The following is a 19,405-nucleotide window of genomic DNA, read 5'->3' as shown; positions in this document are numbered from 1 at the left end:
GCGGCTCGTGACGACACATTGATGTCTTAAGACACGAAACGATCGGTTTGTGCGAGAAACCGAACATTATTTATATAATTTTTCCCTCTAATACACCACTATGTCCAACTTCGTTCAGCTTCCTGTTAGTGAGGTCAAAAAATGCGTTCTGTTGACGGAAGTGATGTCTCGCCCATATACTTCAATGAGCGCGAGACATCACTTCCGTTGTCAGAGCGCGATCCGACCTCACTAACCGGAAGCTAAACGAAGTTGGACATAGTGGTGTATTAGAGGTAAAAAATTATATAAATACTGTTCGGTTTCTCGCACAAACCGATCGTTTCATGTCTTAGGACATTAATGTGTCGTCACGAGCCGCAGGGTTTAATTTGGATTTGTCTATGGAAGTTTTTTCGACTCTTATTGTTCAAGTTCCCAATCACTGCTATTATTTGACTGACAGACGGCAGCGGTTGCAGTTAAAAATCATAATTTGCGTTCGACTGAAGAAAAAATGTCCTCTACATCTTGGATTCCCTGGGGGTAAGCAGACAAAACATCAAATTTTCATTTTTGGGTGAACTATCCCTTTAAGGTGGCAGGATTGTTTGTTACACTCAGCTGAGGACATTTAAGGAGTTCATGTGAAATATGTTTACATATAATGAGGGATCTCTGTGACAGAGCTTCACAAATTACACACGTTACAGTTTGCATATTTATTTTGTGTGCCATACATGGGATTGTTTTACTTGAATGTATCCTTTGAGAAGCCAATAAAAAGGTGTTCCTAAAAAGTCTTCCTGTCATGATATTCTGGTAATAAAAAACAGTAGCACTGACTGCATTTTTGAAATTGATCGGTGGAATAATCTGGCATTGTGGGAAATGTTGAACAGGTGCTTAAGAGATCAGACTCCTGTGAGATGCTCAGTGCACTTTTATTAGTCCTTGAATAAACAGAGTGAACTGTCAGACCTTGTTACTCTTAGCTGGGGGTTTCAATGGAAATATATTTATGTTGCATCACAGTTTGTTTTATGCCAAAACGACTTGCATGCAAGAAGAGGTGAAAAATCACCCCCCGACTGGGTCTTTCTTCCCCATAATGCAATGCTATGAAACTTTTCCACAGTAAACTCAGTCTCTTCCATTGCATAGACTCGTTTTGCAGTGGGAAAGCATGTGGATATGAAGTAGTTTTAACAACCACTATTTTTATTCCTCATTTCTTGTTTTCTGAAATCTTGAAGCGAAACCACTTATTTGCTGCTGGTGATCATGCATTTTCAGATACCAGGTTCATACATTTTAATGTATCTTTATTTAGAATATCATCTTGAGGACGAATATGGCTTTGACAGAGATACAGAAGATGTAACTGAGAAATGATAGAGGGAGATGAGGTGAGGTATTTATCATATTACAGAGAAGGAACCTCATATGATCTATTCGACCTTCGTCTAGATCAGTGCTCCGAGCTTTAGACATACTGCATGCATCTCCACTTCCAACAAAAGACTATTATTTCCTTTGAAAGTGATTTAGGCGAAGCGTCAGGCATGAGTAAATGCTCTGTTAGATTTAAGAGTTAGTTATTATTTCTGCTATATGTCCAGACTGGATATCACCTCTTCGTTTCAAACCAGTCGAATTGAATGCATAATAAAACAATGCCATTCACTAAATTAAAAGCATGCAAATAATGATTAAAACTATCAAGTAATTTATAAGTAGTAAATTTAGCAAACAGTTTCTCATGAAAGCAACAGCCACACACTTATACTGTCTTCATGTTGGTTGGTCCCTCCATTGAGCAATTTGCTCAAGAGAAAGATGACTAAAAAATTATTTTTATCAAATTGTGATTTTTTTTTCTTACTTTGTAAACAACCGACTATCAACTGCTAGTTTTATAAAAATCTTTATTTAAATATTAATTTGCATTCCGTGCAAATTAATTAATTTGGTTATTGTATAATTATTGGTATTTAAACAGCCCTGTGTATATAATTTTTTGTGACACATGCTACTTTATTAGCAAAAGCATGGTTTTGGAAATCTAAAAACTATAGCAAGGAGGGGTTTATTTTTCATAAAAGTTGATGATTTTGTCATCCTAATCAAAAGCAAACTATTTCACCATTATGTTTGTGATATTGGCTATTATATTTGATAATATGATACTGATATGTGCTGCATTAAGCATGACTGACCTTAAAAGGGATAGTTCAGCCAAAAATGAAAATTGTCGTCATTTACTCAACCGTATGTTGTTACAAACTTCAAAGACTTTAATTTGTTTCTGTAGAACACAGGAAAAAAAATAAAACATTTTGAAGAATGTGGTTTCTTTTTGTACATAAAATGCAAGTCAAGGGGGTCCGATATCTGTGATATTTTGTGTTCTACAGAAGAAAGGAAGTCATACAGGATTAGAACGACATAAGGGTGAGTAAATAATGAAGGAATTTTTTTTTTTTTTTTATCCCTTGACATTTGTAATGGAAACTCCATTTCATCTGTGTCATAATTACCCAAGGAGTATCAGTGGGAGAGGACGGAGTGAGACAGCTTGAGAATAGAGAAAGGAAGACAGGGGACGTGGAATGGCACAGATGGAGTGAGTATGGCATGTGACTAATCTGGTGAATGCCTATGGTGCAGCACCCACTGCGTAAACTCAAATGGACTCATGTGCGAGTATAAACAAACTCCTATGGACTCTCCGGTGCCAGGATGTGTCTGATTGGATGAACGACCCCACTGCATCCTTTACATTACTAGATACACTCCACCTCAACTGGTGGAACGTCTTCATGCACTCTGTGGTCTTTTTTTTTTTTTTTTTTTTTATTACAGAATGTAAAAGATATTTGCTAGCATTTGAAATGAAGTCACAAGTCTCAATCAACTGATAGAAGTTTCAAAGAGTTTTGCTGGTTGTCCTACAAAGCAATAGTGTTTCCTGCAATTGGTTCTTTTCATTCCTCTGCTTTCACTGTGTGTGTTATGGGACCAAACATTCAATCTCTTTCATGCATTATATAGCTTCTGTCCTGAAAATTAAGGGCTCTGTTGCAAAAACCCCTTAACTTAAGACCCTTAGTAATCACTAAGGGTTTTCCTAAAGGGATAGTTCACCGAAAAATGAAAATTCTGTCATCATTTACTCTTCCTCGTGTCGTTACAAACCTGTTTGACATTCTTTTCTCTGTGGAACACATTCTTTTCGAAGAATGTGTTCAGCTGGTTTTTCCCATATTTCTAAAGTCATTATATTCGGTCACATGACATGCAAGAGCCATTGAAGTTTTGACAGGTTTGACATTTGTGACCCTGGACCACAAAACCAGTCATTAGTCGCATGGGTATATCTGTAGCAATAGGCAACAGTACATTGTATGGGTCAAAAAATCATTAGGATATTAAGTAAAGATCATGTTCCATAAAGATATTTTGTAAATTCCCTACCATAAATACATCAAAAAAACTATTTTTGTATGTAATATGCATTGCTAAGGACTGCATTTGGACAACTTTAAAGGCGATTTTCTCAATATTATTTAGATTTCTTTGCATCCTCATATTCCAGATTTTAAAATAGTTGTATCTCGGCCAAATAAAAACAAAAAAATTGACCCTTATAACTGGTTTTGTGGTTCAGGTTCACATATCAGGCTATTTTTGATGTAGTCTATGTATGCATGTGTTAATCAACGATTCACTTTTAGAGTAAGGCTTATATTATCATTCAAAGAGATAATTTTGACCGAGAGGACTTGAAACATATCAGTTCAGTTGTCCTGATTAATTTTATAGCACATTTGTGTCCTATTTTGAAATTGACATTTTGGACCCCATTGACTTTCATTGTATGGACAAAAACAGCTGGGACATATTTCAAAACATCTTTTTTTGTGTTCCACGAAAGAAAGAGTTTGTAACGACATGAGGGTTGGTAAATTTTTGGGTGAACTATTCTGTAAACTTAAGGGATTTGTTCCAAGTGGCTGCTTATTTAGTACTAGTTACTCCCAGTCATTTGAAAACCGACCAAGTACTTTGAAGTTGAAAAGTAGTCAAACTTCATGGTGCACACAGAGAATTCCCTTCTCGACAGTCTAGTTCCGAGGAATTGAGACACCCTACAAAGCTGGCAATCCACAGAGCAGCTTGCGATTTCCTAAAAATCCAATGTCCAAACAGTGCATGAAGTCTTCAATGTCCTTTAGGCACTGTTAAGACGACTCTATTTGGGTGGTATAACCACCAGAGGTTGTCCCCTCCTGGGCCTCCACATCAGCACCTGGGCATCATTGGCATTGGGCCTGCCCAGCGCATTGGGCGGGATAGGCTCATTGTTACTGAGAATGTGCGGCTGTTCCTGATGCGGTCGTCCCATCAGTTTGGCACGAGAACCAAGCGGCATGGAAGGATCCACCTCAATGTCTACACGCATACGCCAGCGTACTGTCTGAAGAACAATACGCTCTTTGGTGTCTGCGTTTAGTGCCACCAGCCAGGTGATGAAGCTCTGGTCTCGGGTGATGTGTGTGAGCATGGGCGTGTTGCTGTTGCTGATGGGTACTGCCCAAGTCACACTGGGGTAGAAGTTGTCATTCATGCTCACCGTTAGCCTGGACGGCTTGGATGTGGGACCTGAGAGGGTCACTGTTTCGGTAGTGTTACCATACCAGGGATAACTGACTCCGTCAGAATCGCTTATGGCCTTTACCCGTCCTTCCCGAAGCTCGGGTAATTCCCAGCTGGACCTGTGGAAGGAAAAGAAGGTGAGCGGTCAGAAAGGACAAATGAGGCATGAGTCCAAAGAGCGGCAGTTCCTTAATACATCAAACGAGCGATGGTGAAGGTGGGTGAGAGGACCTGCTCAGTACAAAGTGCCTCATACAAATATGGAAAAACAGTGATTAAAAGACACAGGGCTGTGAATGAAATATTCATGAATGTGTTTTTGTTCTCAGTTAGCCTTCCCACTCGTTTTAATTATCTCTTCCTAAGCTTTCTTTCTCAGCTTCTCTCCTACTCTGAAGGTCTACTTTTTTGCCCTGGATTTTAGGGTTAGGTTTAGGTCTGGGATTGGGGCTTGAAAACATAATTTATCTCAGATTTTAGTGGTTGTTAATGGTCATAGTTAGAGATAGCTTTAGGACAATGTTTGAAATTTAGTTTTTTGGAGCAACAAATGATCCAGGAACACATCCTACTTGGTAAAACCATGTCCAATACATTAAAGTTAATTGGGCAAAATTCTGAACTGAAGAATTGCCTACCTTTCAATTTGTTAGTGTGAGTAATGACACGAAGAGCAATTTACTCAATTGCAATTTAAAGAAATTCAATATAGGTAGTACATTGTGGGTTATGATTGACTGTCCGCAAAGACACGCCCCCTTTAGTTACTGTTGCCATGTCCGACAAGCCATGTCGCTCTCATGCCGCACATTCTCAAAAATAAATTGCGTAGAAAAGAGGACAGTGACAACGCGTCCACAGACAAGACAGAGCAGGTTACTTTTGATATGAAACAAAGTCTCAATTTCAAATTTTGTAATTTTTTAAAGAAATTTAAACAATAAATACCATTTTGTGGCTCTTTAATGTGCCGTTACAGATCGCTGTAGCGCCTCAGTTCAAGCGGCTCATGAACCGATCATCTCTTCCTACTAGTTAATCTATAGCATCAAATAAACATGAATGAACATCAGAAGGAATGTTGTTTCACCGCGGAAAAACGTCAGTACACAATTTTTCAAGTTCAAGTCCACCGACGTTAATCTACTTACTCTTCTGACTGCTTTGTCGGACATAACAGCATTTTGATTGGTTAGATCGCCTGTCAATCAAACTCCCTGGGAAGGGTCAAACCTTCATACTTCAAAACTTTAGAAACTTGTTAAAATCTTTGAAACAAGGTTTTGTCAAGCCAACATTTATCTTTCAACAGTTTTCAAAAATACAGTGATATGAAATTCTTTGAATTGCAGATTATTTTACTTCTTTGCATTAAAATTCGAATAGCAATCCTGTATCCCGTTTGCTAGCTACTTCAAATCAATTTTTTTGAAAGCATTCTCAGTTCAATTCTAAATGGTACACAACCCTGCAATAAATATTACATACTAAGAAAAGATTCAATAAAGATATTTAGAGATGTCAAATTGCACAAAATGATACTCACTTATTTGTCGACCACTGATGACCACAAACTCAACAGAACGACCAATAAAACATATTGACACTTGAGCTTGTCGTTGTTTGTTTGGATTATTGTTTACTCACATGCCAATATCACCATATGTATTGAAGAACTCCATTTGGGTGCACGCCTGAATCCAGCCCACAGTCCATGTTTCGTTTCTAGGAACCGGGGGCATCACAATCCCAGCCGAAGCTCTGAAGTATGGGGTCTTGTATCGCAGGACAATGGGCGAATTCTCCTCAATGATGGTCGGGCATTGGTCAATGGAGGCTGAGACCTCATAGACCACTATGTTCTCCCGTCGGATGCGGGGCTTGCAGGCGATGCTCTGAATGCAACCCATGGTCCTGCTTATTAGGGGTGTCAATGTGGCCAATGACGGAAAAAAGAGGATATATTTAAGCAATATATTCATTGGCACTTTTTGCAACCCTTGAAACGCTGACAGATCCTCTTCTTCATTTCCAACTCAATATTTCCTCGATAAATCCTCTGGGTAAAAGCAATAAAAAGCATGTCTGCTATAAAAAAGACATGTTTTGTTGCATTTCAGAGTACCCCTGTTTTTTCTAGTACATCTTTGAGACAAATGGAGATGTGTAACAGGAACACCGCGGTGTTGTGGAACTATGGGTGTATGGATGATCCGTGTCGCCTGTTTCTGAGGCGCTGGAGTGCCGCACTGCCCTTGATGCTCGTCCCCAGCAGATGTGATCCGGCCTCCACCGAATTGGACACCCGGTGTGCGCCTGTTTCAAGTCCTCCTTCCAAATTACGCGTCCGGCTGTATATCTGAGCCCTTTGATCCTGGTTTTTCTGCTAGGCGCGGGCATGTCAATGCTGAAGAGGGAGCCGGTGCTGCATAGAGAGTGTGTGTTTGTTATATTTCCTCCAGGTAAACGACCTACCCAACATTTTGTTGATGCTGCTCCTTTTGAAAAGGGAGAAGCGACACACAAACGGATCCAACCAAGGAGGGATTCAGTACATCTGATTTAGGCTACAATGCAAACTTGGGTCACCATTACAAACGCAACGACTGTCATGGGCATCACTGGACTAATTTTGTTTTTTTCCTTTGTGTGTTTCCATCCCTTACATCCATAGCGAAGACACCCTGTGCAAATCTTGGGAGAACACAAAGATAATGACAATAATAGTAATAATAAACACAGCGAATACAATCACCTTGCAACATCATATAGCGCAGTGATTTTTAAATATATTCCTCCAATGAAAAACAGCAGAGCATCTTAACGCAGACATGTGCTTATATGGTCGCTGTTCAGTTGCAGTGAGGTGCTGATCAGTGTTGCCAGATCGCGCAAGAAAAACAAGCGACGTGGACTGGTTTACATAAACCTAGAATAAGCACGGCTAATTTGCAAATTCTTATTTTTGTAATAATAATAATAATAAAATTAACAAATACACTCTAAGTAAACTAACAATTATCTTGTGTTTATGAAAACTATTTAATAGGCTATTTAAATATGCACCTTAACACAGGCTAAACAATACTAAATAAAATAATATATTTTTGTTATAACAAGTTTACCTGGTTAAATTATGTAAATAGTAAAATAACAAGTCAACAGAGTACCTCAGAGATGACATGTTGTTGTAGGCCAACCCGGAAGTTAGCGGCGCACGGGTTCCCTCGATCGAAAGCCTGTGCATTTTTCCCATAGACTTTTGGAAAATCGCAAAAAAATAAGCTCTGTGTTTAACAAAGGGTTATGACACTTACACATGTTTTCGATCAAGATAATCTTCACAAGTTAACACAACATTTATACATTTTGAAGCCTAAATAAAGTCGTCAGATATAAAAAGCTAACAGTAAAACGGACTACAGCACACCATGGTCGTGGATCAGTGTCACCACCACCATGTGTCCTCAAACTTTATTTAAAAAACAACTTTATTTAAAAACATGCTCGCTGATTATGATCTGTGCTGTGGATGAATAGGCTACTTATCCACTTTTTCATGAGAAATGCTGTCCAAATGTCCTGTTTGTCATGATGACGTCTAAAGTCCTCGCCAAAGGAAGTAGTCCCTTTTAGCAACTTGTTAGCAACCGCCGTTTTTAAGACACAATAAAGGTTTTTAAAAAAATCACAAGCGGGTTATAACTGGTGTGTTTTATATCATAGATCAAAACGTGAACATATTTAGTGGCTTTGTTAACCACAGACCATATTTCAGGCGATTTAGAAAACCCATTCAAAAAACCAAAGGTGCATCCCAATATGCATAATTGTGCACTATTCTATGACGTTTTTAAGTATAAATAGTGCAAGAAGTGTGTTCAATCCCCAAATGAAAAAGTACACTTTAAATACCCGGATGATGCACTAAATTAATGGAAAAAATGAAGTGTGGAATATTGGACACTTCATGCACTCAACTGTCACAGCTTTAATTACGTAGCGGAGGGGAAGGGACTGTCAGACTCCGATTTTAAATGACAAAATAACCTTCTACAATTCACGCACTACATGGATGAGTACATAGTGCATAAGTACATAGTGTATAAATGCATAGTGTATAGTACGTCATTTGGGACGCAACTCCAGAGACTTTACGGCGATGGAACTGGAAGTCCTAAAATGCTAACTCGCTTCCGAGTTTTGCCTACAAAAACACGTCATCCCTGAGGTACTCTATATAGTAAAATAGAAGTCAATATATTGTACATTTTAGTTATATTTAATAACATTACATTCTCTAATGTCTAGACAACATTTTTCTTAGAAAAGGCAGAAAAAGTGGATGACCAAGTGTAGCAGTTGGTCTCTTTATTGTGCTATAATGAGGATTAGCGATACGCTAATTTAAAATAATCAAAACAAACACGGTTTCGCTAATAATAAGCAGACATGGCAACACGGGTGCTGATGCTGGTGCGCGAACCCTAGGCGAAGGAGGGGTGCGCGTTCTAGAGAGCGTTCAGAGCTATGGGCGTTGTTTAAGTGACGTCCGTGACTCATCTGCTCTCTGATTGGTCGGACACGTGTACGGCGGAAGTGGAATCTACCCGGCGCACTTCCTTGACACGCATCAACCGGTCATTGAGCCAGCTCTGTATCCGACTCTCAGGGGTCGATGGTCATTCATTGAGTGCAACTATCGCTTATCTGGACGGTTTATGATTGTGGGCTTGCTGCACAGGCTGTCGGAGAAGCTCCCACGCGTTGTGCATAGGATTAGTGTGATGATGAAGCCGCAGGTTGTGTTTGTTTTGGGCGGGCCTGGCGCAGGGAAAGGGACACAATGCGCGAGAATCGTGGAGGTAAGAGAGATGCAGTAAGTCATTTATCATATTAACTGATAATAACTATTTAAGCGCTGTATTGAAGGAAACTAGCTTTAGGGAGCTTGTAGCGTTTTCATGGGTTCAGGTTTGCTGCATCTTACATGGATTGTTCATTTCCGCATTTGGTCCCATTAACAGTGTCAGTCATGATAGCATAATTATTTGATAAATAGACAGATAGATAGATAGATAGATAGAAATAATTGAGTTTTAATAATTCCCTGGAGTCTCTCCATATTCATATATCCTGGTTATGAACAGGACCTCTGTTCAAAGAGGTCCCACACCCTGCTATCTTTGCAGAGCAGTGTTCAGCTGTCATGATTTGGCACCAGCACTGGGTAGAAGGCCATGTGCTGCTCACATACATGAAACGTAAAACTTATATGACTGTAAATGATTTGCTATTCTACTGTGTGTGTGCATATATACAGTTGAGCTCAAAAGTGTGTTGGATGTTCACGAGTCCCTTGTTTGTCATGTGCTGTTAAACTGAGCTCTGTTCTTCAGAAAATTCTCCATGTCCTGTAAATTCTTTGATTTTCCAGCATCTTCTGCATATTTGAACCCTTTCCAACAATGACTGTATGATTTTGAGATCAATCTTTTCACACTGAGGACAACTGAGGGGACTCAAACACAACTATTAAAACGCTGCAAACAATCACTGATGCTCCAGAAGGGAACAAAATGCATTAAGAGTCAGGGAGATCATATTTTTTAATTTAGTACTGCCCTTCAGAAGCTACAAAAGATACTTGCACTATACTTGGGGTCTGATGCTGTTTCATGCATTCTGACTTATTTACACCGTTAAAGAGTTGCATTCTCATGCTAAACATGGCCAAAGTTTCAAAACACGAGTTGGACGTATGACGGAGTATTTCTTTGCCAAATGTACAACTTCCGGTTGTGGACATTTTTAGCCAAATTTTTTCGAGTATTGCCTTTATCACGTAATAAAGGGCAGAATTCCTTGTATGGACACTTCTTCCTGATAAGCGTGCACACACACATCACTCAGAGCAAGAGCAGGCTCATCAATGTGATTCCTTCGGGATACGGAAGCCGAGAGATTTTTCAGCAATGGCTGTGTCCCAATTCAGGGGCTGCACCCTTTGAAGGCTGCATACATCATCGAGGCAGTCTCATTTAAGAAAAATAACAATTAGATTGCAATGTAACAAAGAAATTACAGTATTTTACACCTCACAATGAATAGTCAATTTTATTATGGTTACTTTTCTTAAATATGACATCATTGATGGCGTATGCATCCTTCAATTGCGATCTCCTTAGGACGCAGCCTCCGAAATGAGACGCAGTTCTCGTCACCGAAGGGGTGTGTTTTTGGTTGTGAGGGAAAGATTACCTTTCTCAGCTTCCCACAGAACCCAGCATTAAGGGAGCAGTGAATGATGTTTGTTTTTCCAGGGCAGCAACGGAGTTGTGCATGTATGTTTGTTTGTTCTCGGGTTTTTGGTGATGAGTGCTTTGTAAACAAGTCCCAGTTTGGCGCTGGATTTGCAGATTGGGGGTGGTGAGTAAAGCTGCATCAGATGTCTGTGTTTTGTTGGCAATTGGCGCGCAACTGCATAAAATGTAAACGCCATGAACGTTTTTGTTCCCTCTGTATTTATAATGATGTTTCAGCTTGCAGACGATCTCTATGCAAAAGCTGCATGCGCTCGTGACTCTTTCGCTCAGCTTTTTTCGGAAAGACTCGGTACAGCGTATCTATCTTTTATAAATATGCTAACTTTTTGGAGATATGAAGAATGCAATATTACTCTAATATGTACTCAAGATTTACATGAGATTGGCAGAAACTGTGATACCCCCAGACATGCCCTGACATTTGTGCTTTTTTCAGTTGTTCATAAACATATTAATGGAAAAAGTGTCATTAGACTGTATTCAACACAAACTAGGCTACAATAATATGTGAGGAACATGTATGTACATGTTTGTGTTTTTGAAGGAATAACATTTATGCGTGGTTATTGAAAAAACAAAAAACTTAAATCACTGAAATAAGGCCAAAAAAAATTATATTAAATCTTTGTTCACAAGACTTCTGGGTATTGGAGGTTGTAGACTAGAGTTTTTGCTTCAAAATGATGTAAATATTATCCTGCCTACTCGTTCATATAAAACAATAGAGAGATTTAAATTTTCTTAGACACTTTTTGTCAAGAAACATAGTATGCGTGAAGGCGTGAATCATCATGAATAATGCTGTAATTCAAAGGACCACACGGTCATGAAGCAAAGTAACTAACTCTCTTAACTATTTGAGCAAGAGAAAACATGAATTTTTCAAATACGTTTGTCCCGAAACATCAGTTCATTTGGTACAACCGCTATAAAACATGGAAAATATTGTAATGTTGTAAAAACTTGTACTAAACATAAAATGTTTGTTTGTCCTTTTGCTAGCTACCTAGATTTCAGCCTGTTAGTATCATTTGAAAATATCATTCGGTATAACCTAAAGTGTCATTTGGTAAAACCGAAATTTTGGTTAAACTGAATGACTTTTTTGGTGATGAATTTTCTTCATCTTGTTAAAAACGACAAAAGCAGTGTTAATTGATTATAAAAACCACATAATCATATTGTTAACACTTTAAAATTAATTACACCTCCATTATGTTATTTTACACTTTTAATAACCTTATTTGTCAATGACCCAATAGTTTTAGGACAGTACAAAAAAAAAAAAACATGCAATTTTCATGATCCTTTTTATTTTGTTAAAATGATTAACATTTTTGCATATTCTGTAAGGAGTATTTAAACTTTTGAGCTCAACTATGTATGTATATATGTATACAGCAGTTTCATCCAGTGTTTCTGCCTTTTATCAAGAAAAGAATGAATGTTAAGTTAATGTTCACTTACCAAGCCCATACTTACACTCACACACACACACACACACTCACACACACACACACACACACACACACACACACACACACACACACACACACACACACACACACACACACACACACACACACACACACACACACACACACACACACACACACACACACACACACACACACACATGTTTGTTTTTGTGAATTGTGGGGACTTTCCATAGACTTCAATGCATTTTACACTGAACAAACTGTACATTCTATCCCCCTACCCTGCCCCTACCCCTAAACCTAACCCTCACAGGAAACTGTGCAAACTTTTACTTTTTCACAAAAACTCATTCTATATGATTTATAAACCCATTTACATTGTGGGGACCGCTGGCTGGTCCCCACGATGTAGGTGAACTCAGGTTTATATTACATCATGGGGACATTTGGTCCCCACAATGTAATATAAACAAAAGCACACATACACACACACACACACACACACACACACACACACACACACACACACACACACACACACACACACACACACACACACACACACACACACATACAATTTTTTTCTCCCTCCATTCATATAGATGACAGCTGTCATTATCCATTATAAAAAGCTTATAATCTTATGGGTTGCATTAACTATAATGTGCTGCATTGAAGTTCCTAATGTGTGTTGTTTTTGTTTAACCCGCCTCTCTTCTGCACTCAGAACTACAGCTACACTCACCTGTCTGCTGGAGACCTCCTGAGAGAGGAGCGCAGCCGCAAGGGCTCTGAGTTTGGTCAGCTCATTGACAGCTACATCAAAGAGGGCAAGATAGTTCCTGTTGAAATCACCATCAACTTGCTGAAAAAGGTGGTTGCTGGTTACACTTGCCTGTCCTGTTTTACACGCCCGTACAGTCCAGTTAGGGAGGTTGTAGAAGAGAGCTGGAACATTAGCAGTTGACATTTTCAAAAAGATTGAGAAATATTACTGAGAGTGATCTTGATAACAAATATGTGCAGTTTCACTATCAGTGGAGGAGAGTTCAAAGAGCGGTTCATAATAGACGTAAATGCACAGGCTTGTCTCATAAATAGGCATAAATCATAACTCTGATGATACTATTACAAAACAGCCAAGCCTTTTTATAGCAAAGTTCTAATTCTGATTCACCTTTTGTGAGCTGAGTTGCAGATAAGACATTCATCTTATTTAAAAATGAATATTTTCAAAAATATATATTTTCAGATATCTCTTTTTCAGGTTTTGGTTACTTTATTTTAAGGTATTTTTTTTACAGTGTAATTATATATTTAAGTACTGAATAATATTAATTAAAAACATGTACTTACTGTAGGATTACAGTTAGGTTGCATGTTAATTATGCATAATTTACTGTTATTACTACAGTACTACATGCAACAAGGACACAAAAAAAGTGTTGCCCATCTTTTTTAAAACATGTGTTTGGCAGGCAATGGAAGAAACTATGAAAGTTGATGAAAAGAAGTTTCGCTTTCTTATCGATGGTTTTCCACGTAACCAAGACAACCTACAGGGGTGGAACACTGTCATGGATGGGAAGGCAGATGTCAAGTTTGTTCTTTTCTTTGACTGCGGTAATGATGTAAGTATAAGCAGCATATGAAAAATGTATTTGTTCTACTATTACAGTTGATTTAAAATGGCATCTAATCAGATGATGAATTAACTTTGACAAGGAATGTCATGGAAAATCTCTTTTATTGATTTTTTTTTTTTTTTTTATGAACATCTAAACAAAAACATGGAATGTCATTTCAACTGGTTGTGTATTTCAGGTGTGCATTGACAGATGTTTAGAGCGGGGAAAGAGCAGTGGACGCACTGATGATAACAGAGAAAGTCTAGAGAAGAGGTACTTCCTCTCTATAATGACAATAATAAATATCAGATATATTGGCATACATGCATTTACTGTACAAGTATATAGTGACCTCAGAAATTAGTATTGTGTTCGGAAAATGTGGCAGTCTCTATAGTTATATTGGCATTATATGGAAATGGAAGGACTAAAAGTCTATTTTTACAGCAACTTTGGGTTGCACTTTTCAATTGCCTTAACTTTTCTTAAGAATTCTTGTTTAATTGTCAGGATCCAGACGTACCTCCAGTCCACACGGCCCATTATAGAGCAGTACGAGAAGCAAGGGAAGGTGCGCACCATTGATGCCTCCCGGTCGGTGGATGAGGTATGACTTTTTCTTTTTCTTTTTGATCCTGAATTTTTTGCGTTAAAGGTAAATGAAATACAAGTTATTTTATTATTCTTTATTAATTGATAAAAGGCATTAAATGCAAAAAATATTAAGGTCACAAGGATCCCGGCAAAATTGTTATAGGCGCACTCGCAATCCATAGACCTTTTAAAAGTTATGAGCTAAATAGGCAATTTTTCAGATCTCTTAGCATATCATATTTAATTTCAATAGATCAAAGTATGACTGAGATACAACTTCATTCAGTTTTAGATCAACATCGTTAACTTGTAAAAATAAAAAAATCTGTTGAGTGATTTGTTTGTCTCAGGTCAGTGATCATATAAGCCAATTTTGGTCACAAATGGACAAAAGAAGAAGTAGCAAAAAAGCAGAATGCATTACATTTCACAATGGCGACTGTTGTAATGTCCGGAGTCTAAATGTAAGACACTGCTTGAGTAATCTGTAATCACTTTTTTTTCTATAGCAAAGTTCTCATATAGACTCTCATTGCGGATGAATAATATTAAAGTGTGCAATTTTAAAGGTTCCTAATTTAGTTTTGGAGGTCTCCCACAATAGATTTACATGTGTCCAATGTCAAAAATCACAATTTTCTCATAATATAGACCCCTTAAAAGTTTGTAAACATTGCAACGTTTCCTGGTGGGTGGGGCTTAGCTGGCAGCAAAAAGAGACGCTGGACTCAATGTTGACAAGCGTAAGTTAGCATGTTTTAGGAGGGATTTATTAAACATAGATGCAGAAGAAAGTTCAGAACTGTCCGAATATGTACAGGCACTGACTCTGCGGGACCGTGACAGCTATTTTTGTAAATTAACTTAAGTTTTGGATATTTCCTAGACAACATATGAATTACTTTCGGGTGGTTCTGGGAATTTTGTCAAGGCTTATTGTCTAATGTAACCTAACGCTGGGCTAACTATGATTATGGCTAGCAATGTGGATTATTTTAAGAGACCATTCAAAGGATGGCACACACATCTATCGCTGTATGTTTGTTTAACATTTAAGCTAGCTAGTGCGCTGAAAGTTGGCGACTTTTCACCTATAAAACAGAAACTTGCTGATTTGTACTAGATAGAACCAACACACCATTACATATGCATCGATTATTTAACCTGATATGAAGTGTACACTGCAAACAAAAGTATTATTTATGATTGTCTCCGTCCAGTCTTTACGCCGTATTGCATTCATCCACAATTATCTTTTTGATTTCTGTGAAGGAATGTCTGCCGGGATCTGGTAAAACTTTAGTTTTGAACCAAAAGTCCTGTTCCTTCTATTCTGGCAGCCAAAAACACAAGTCGACGACATTTTAAAGTCAAAACCTCAAACTTTTAGTGCGCCTGCTAATAGTTCTTATTTATGTTTTGCCTCCAGCTAGGGCGGTGACGTCACAGTGACGTAGGCGATTAAGGGGTCTATACATTGCATATATATACACTACAGTGTTTGACGGTTAAAATAGACGCTGTTTGTAGGCTGGCGTTATGCAAATTTGTTACATTGTTATGTAGGTATGTGACAGAAAGTGAGACTGGAATTGCTGACAACTCGTTTTGCCAGTTCAGGATCGATTCTTTCTTTTAGGAAACAAAAACTGTATTTGTCGTTTACTTTGATCTTTAAAACTTGCAGACCTTTTACATTCAAAAACATATATATATATATATATATATATATATATATATATATATATATATATATATATATATATATATATATATATATATATATATATATATATATATATATATATATATATATATATATATATATATATATATATATATATATATATATATATATATATAATATATATATATAATTTTTTTTTTTTTTTTTTTAAGCATAATAGGGGCACTTTAATATAGAAGCCAAAAATTATGATAGGGGCTTCACCCCTAAATAACACTGCTGTGTACTGTGCCAATGTGCTGTAGATGTAGATTAAATTGAAATAATATACATCCTTCCATCCATTTGGGTTTCATTTTGCTTCCTTTTTAACTTTTCTTTCAGGTGTTTGCAGATGTGAAGAACATTCTGGATAAAGAAGGCTAAACATGTCTAGTGCAGAAATCCAAATTCTTGAAAATTAAGGTGTCTGTTTATTGATGTCGGCAGTGCTATGCTTTCTTCATGTATCGATATATACATTTTTACTCATTCTCCAGTAAAATAGGGTTTTTAGATGTGAGAGGGTGTGTGCTTATATCTGTGTTTGTAAGTCTACAAGGAAAACACTTTGTTGTTGAGCAAACAATACATATTTACTCAATGTTACACTAAAGATGAGCAATATTTCAGCAGAGAATCAAACAAGCTCGAACAATAACGTTCAGGGCACTTCTATAGGAACACAACACGCATTTGCTCTTAACTTGAAGATTATCTTGCTTATCATATGTGAGAGATATGCTTAGAAACGTCTACAATTCCGTGTATAACACACAATTAAAAAAATAAGCCAAGACTAGGTTATAAAATGCTTCTGCACTTAACTATTTCATTCTCCAAGCAAATGAGCGATTATAGATGACCAACAGGAAGTACGAGTATTTTAGTAGATTTCGAGACCTGTTTGTGTTATATTTGGTGACTTTTTTTCTCAATGTTTTGTATAGTAATCTGCAGCAGGTTCTGAGAACCTATTGCTGGCTACTTAAGAATAGAGAACTCAGTTTTAGCTGTACATTTTTCTTTTATAATATTGTGGCTGCTGTATTCCAAACACATGCCATCTTTGCTCAGGCAGTAGATTTTAAGATCTGGGGAATGTGTGCTCATGTTTTTATTTGATTGTCTCAGCGTCTTTGGGGTCGTTCATGAATAAACTGAATTTGTCATATTGATGTGACGGTTCAATCTGTGTTCAGATTGTGGCTGTAAATAATATGAAACAGTATATGAAGTATCAAGGATGACAGAACCCACTGAAGAAAAATAAATGTTCTGATTTTGAATATCTTCAGACTCTTCCAGTCGAATGCTTAATTTGAATTTTGTATGATTCTTACCTCAATATTTGAAAATTCTGCACTAAAAGGGACGGACAAAAGGCTTCACATAGCAGGAACGATTATATGGATCATTAAAATTTTTGTTCACATTAAATAAATTGAAAATGTAAAAAAAGAAAAAATGAACCAGCATTGGTGTCTCTGTCAAAAATAGCATTTTTTTGGGTTACACTTTATTTAAAGGTGTCTGTGTTAGTACTAATAATAATAATAATTAACTACTTGTACTTTCTATAGGGTTAGGATGAGGGGTTGGTTAAAGGTTAATTTCATGTAATTATGCATAATTTTTAGTTATTACTACAGTAACTACATGTAACATTTAACAATGACACTGTAAAATAAAGTGTTACCCATTTGTGGGTTTTTCAATGATTAATTCTTAAAGGTACACTATATTTGTTAAAAATAAACAAAATTCAAATAATGAGTCAAAACATGTTTTTGTCTTATCCTGATGCACTATGGCAACTAGCCTATTATAAGTGAAAATAAGTACATGGGTCACTCACCGTGTCTCGTCATATCTGTAAATAGAGAAAAGTTGCTTTGGCTTCTTTGAGTGTGTTCGGTGTGGAAGTGGCATAGGTTAGTTGTCACAATGAAAGCAAAAGGTTGACATGGAGCAGCTAAATCTCAAACCTCCTGGGAATCACCCATTTAATAAAATAAATGCTGAACAGAGGAGAGTCTGCTGGCAAAAAGAGAACATGACAGAACTCGTAATAAAACAAGAATCAACATTGGCTTGGCTTTTCAGAGATGGCGAGAACCGAGGGATTTGAAATGTTGTAAAAGCGATGCGTTTTTATTACTCAACAGGTGAGTAAGGTATTTTATTGAACAGATAGATTGCTATATGTAGCTCTCTAACAGAGTTCATTGTAAAGCATCATCTATATTGTGAAGGGTCTTATACATACGCACTGTCACGCAGAGCCAAAGCACAACAAAAACTATGTTCTTCTGCAAAATGCATGCAGTTTTGTTTTTTAACTTCTAGAGGGACATAGCGTACCTTTAAACTATTGCAACCTAGCAACTGATATTTTGCATTAATAACCCTCTACATTACATTAATAAGTTAAAGATTATTTCAACTTTGTCGCAATACATTTGTAATTCGTAACGTGATACTTTTATAAATGTACACTACTACTTAAATGTCTGAGATCAATAAAATCCTAAAAAAAGTTTGTTTTCAAATAGTAAGGAGTTTTCAACATTGATAATAATAATAATAAAATGTTTCTTGAGCAGCAAATCAGCATATTAGAATGATGCTGGAAATTCCCATCACGCACTGTAAAAAATTAAAGTTGAGAAAACTTAAAAGTGTAAGGCAACTAGCTGATTTTTGAGTTTCCTTAACTTTGTGTATAACACGTTCAATTTACAATTAAAGCTGCAAGCAGCAATGAAAGGGCACTAGCACCCAGGGCCACCACCACCTGATGGCCTTAAGAAAACAGTGAATAGTAGGCGACATGCATGTAAGCGAGTAAATACAGGAGAATTATGGCAGTGTACTACAGATCAACTACAGAAGAGTCAAGTTTTAAATAGGAAAAATATCGAAACTCTTTAGTCATTTTTGAGCGAGATGCTATTGGTCCCATCAGATTCAATGAACTATGCTAAGCTATGCTAAAAGTGGTACCGCCAGACCTGGAGATCGGCTGAATGAATTCGAAATAGATTGTTCCTT

At 37.2% G+C, this 19,405-nt stretch overlaps 2 protein-coding genes across 4 annotated transcripts; one reads left to right on the top strand and one right to left on the bottom strand.

Moving 5' to 3' along the window:
* Positions 1-4,234: 4,234 nt before the first annotated feature.
* Positions 4,235-6,620, bottom strand: fam78ba (family with sequence similarity 78 member Ba). Of its 2 annotated transcripts, none has more exons than XM_067363679.1 (2): positions 6,286-6,620; positions 4,235-4,757 (listed from the first exon to the last, which is right to left on the bottom strand). In XM_067363679.1, exons 1-2 carry the CDS (start codon positions 6,618-6,620, stop codon positions 4,235-4,237), a joined length of 858 nt encoding a protein of 285 aa, XP_067219780.1. The 2 variants fall into 2 exon arrangements, with proteins under 2 accessions (XP_067219780.1, XP_067219781.1); XM_067363680.1 differs by lacking the exon at positions 6,286-6,620 and adding an exon at positions 6,185-6,234.
* Positions 6,621-9,243: 2,623 nt separating this feature from the next.
* Positions 9,244-18,139, top strand: cmpk (cytidylate kinase). Of its 2 annotated transcripts, none has more exons than XM_067362884.1 (6): positions 9,244-9,503; positions 13,131-13,277; positions 13,882-14,034; positions 14,228-14,304; positions 14,542-14,638; positions 16,697-18,139. In XM_067362884.1, exons 1-6 carry the CDS (start codon positions 9,360-9,362, stop codon positions 16,736-16,738), a joined length of 660 nt encoding a protein of 219 aa, XP_067218985.1. In that variant the 5' UTR covers positions 9,244-9,359; the 3' UTR covers positions 16,739-18,139. The 2 variants fall into 2 exon arrangements, with proteins under 2 accessions (XP_067218985.1, XP_067218986.1); XM_067362885.1 differs by having other exon boundaries at positions 9,340-9,517.
* The last annotated feature ends 1,266 nt before the right edge of the window (positions 18,140-19,405 follow it).

Source organism: Chanodichthys erythropterus, chromosome 16 (genome assembly GCF_024489055.1).
Source record: "Chanodichthys erythropterus isolate Z2021 chromosome 16, ASM2448905v1, whole genome shotgun sequence".
In the NCBI taxonomy this organism is placed as follows: Eukaryota; Metazoa; Chordata; class Actinopteri; order Cypriniformes; family Xenocyprididae; genus Chanodichthys; species Chanodichthys erythropterus.
Note: the sequence above shows the minus strand (reverse complement) of the source record. Positions and strands in the feature narration are given on the sequence as shown.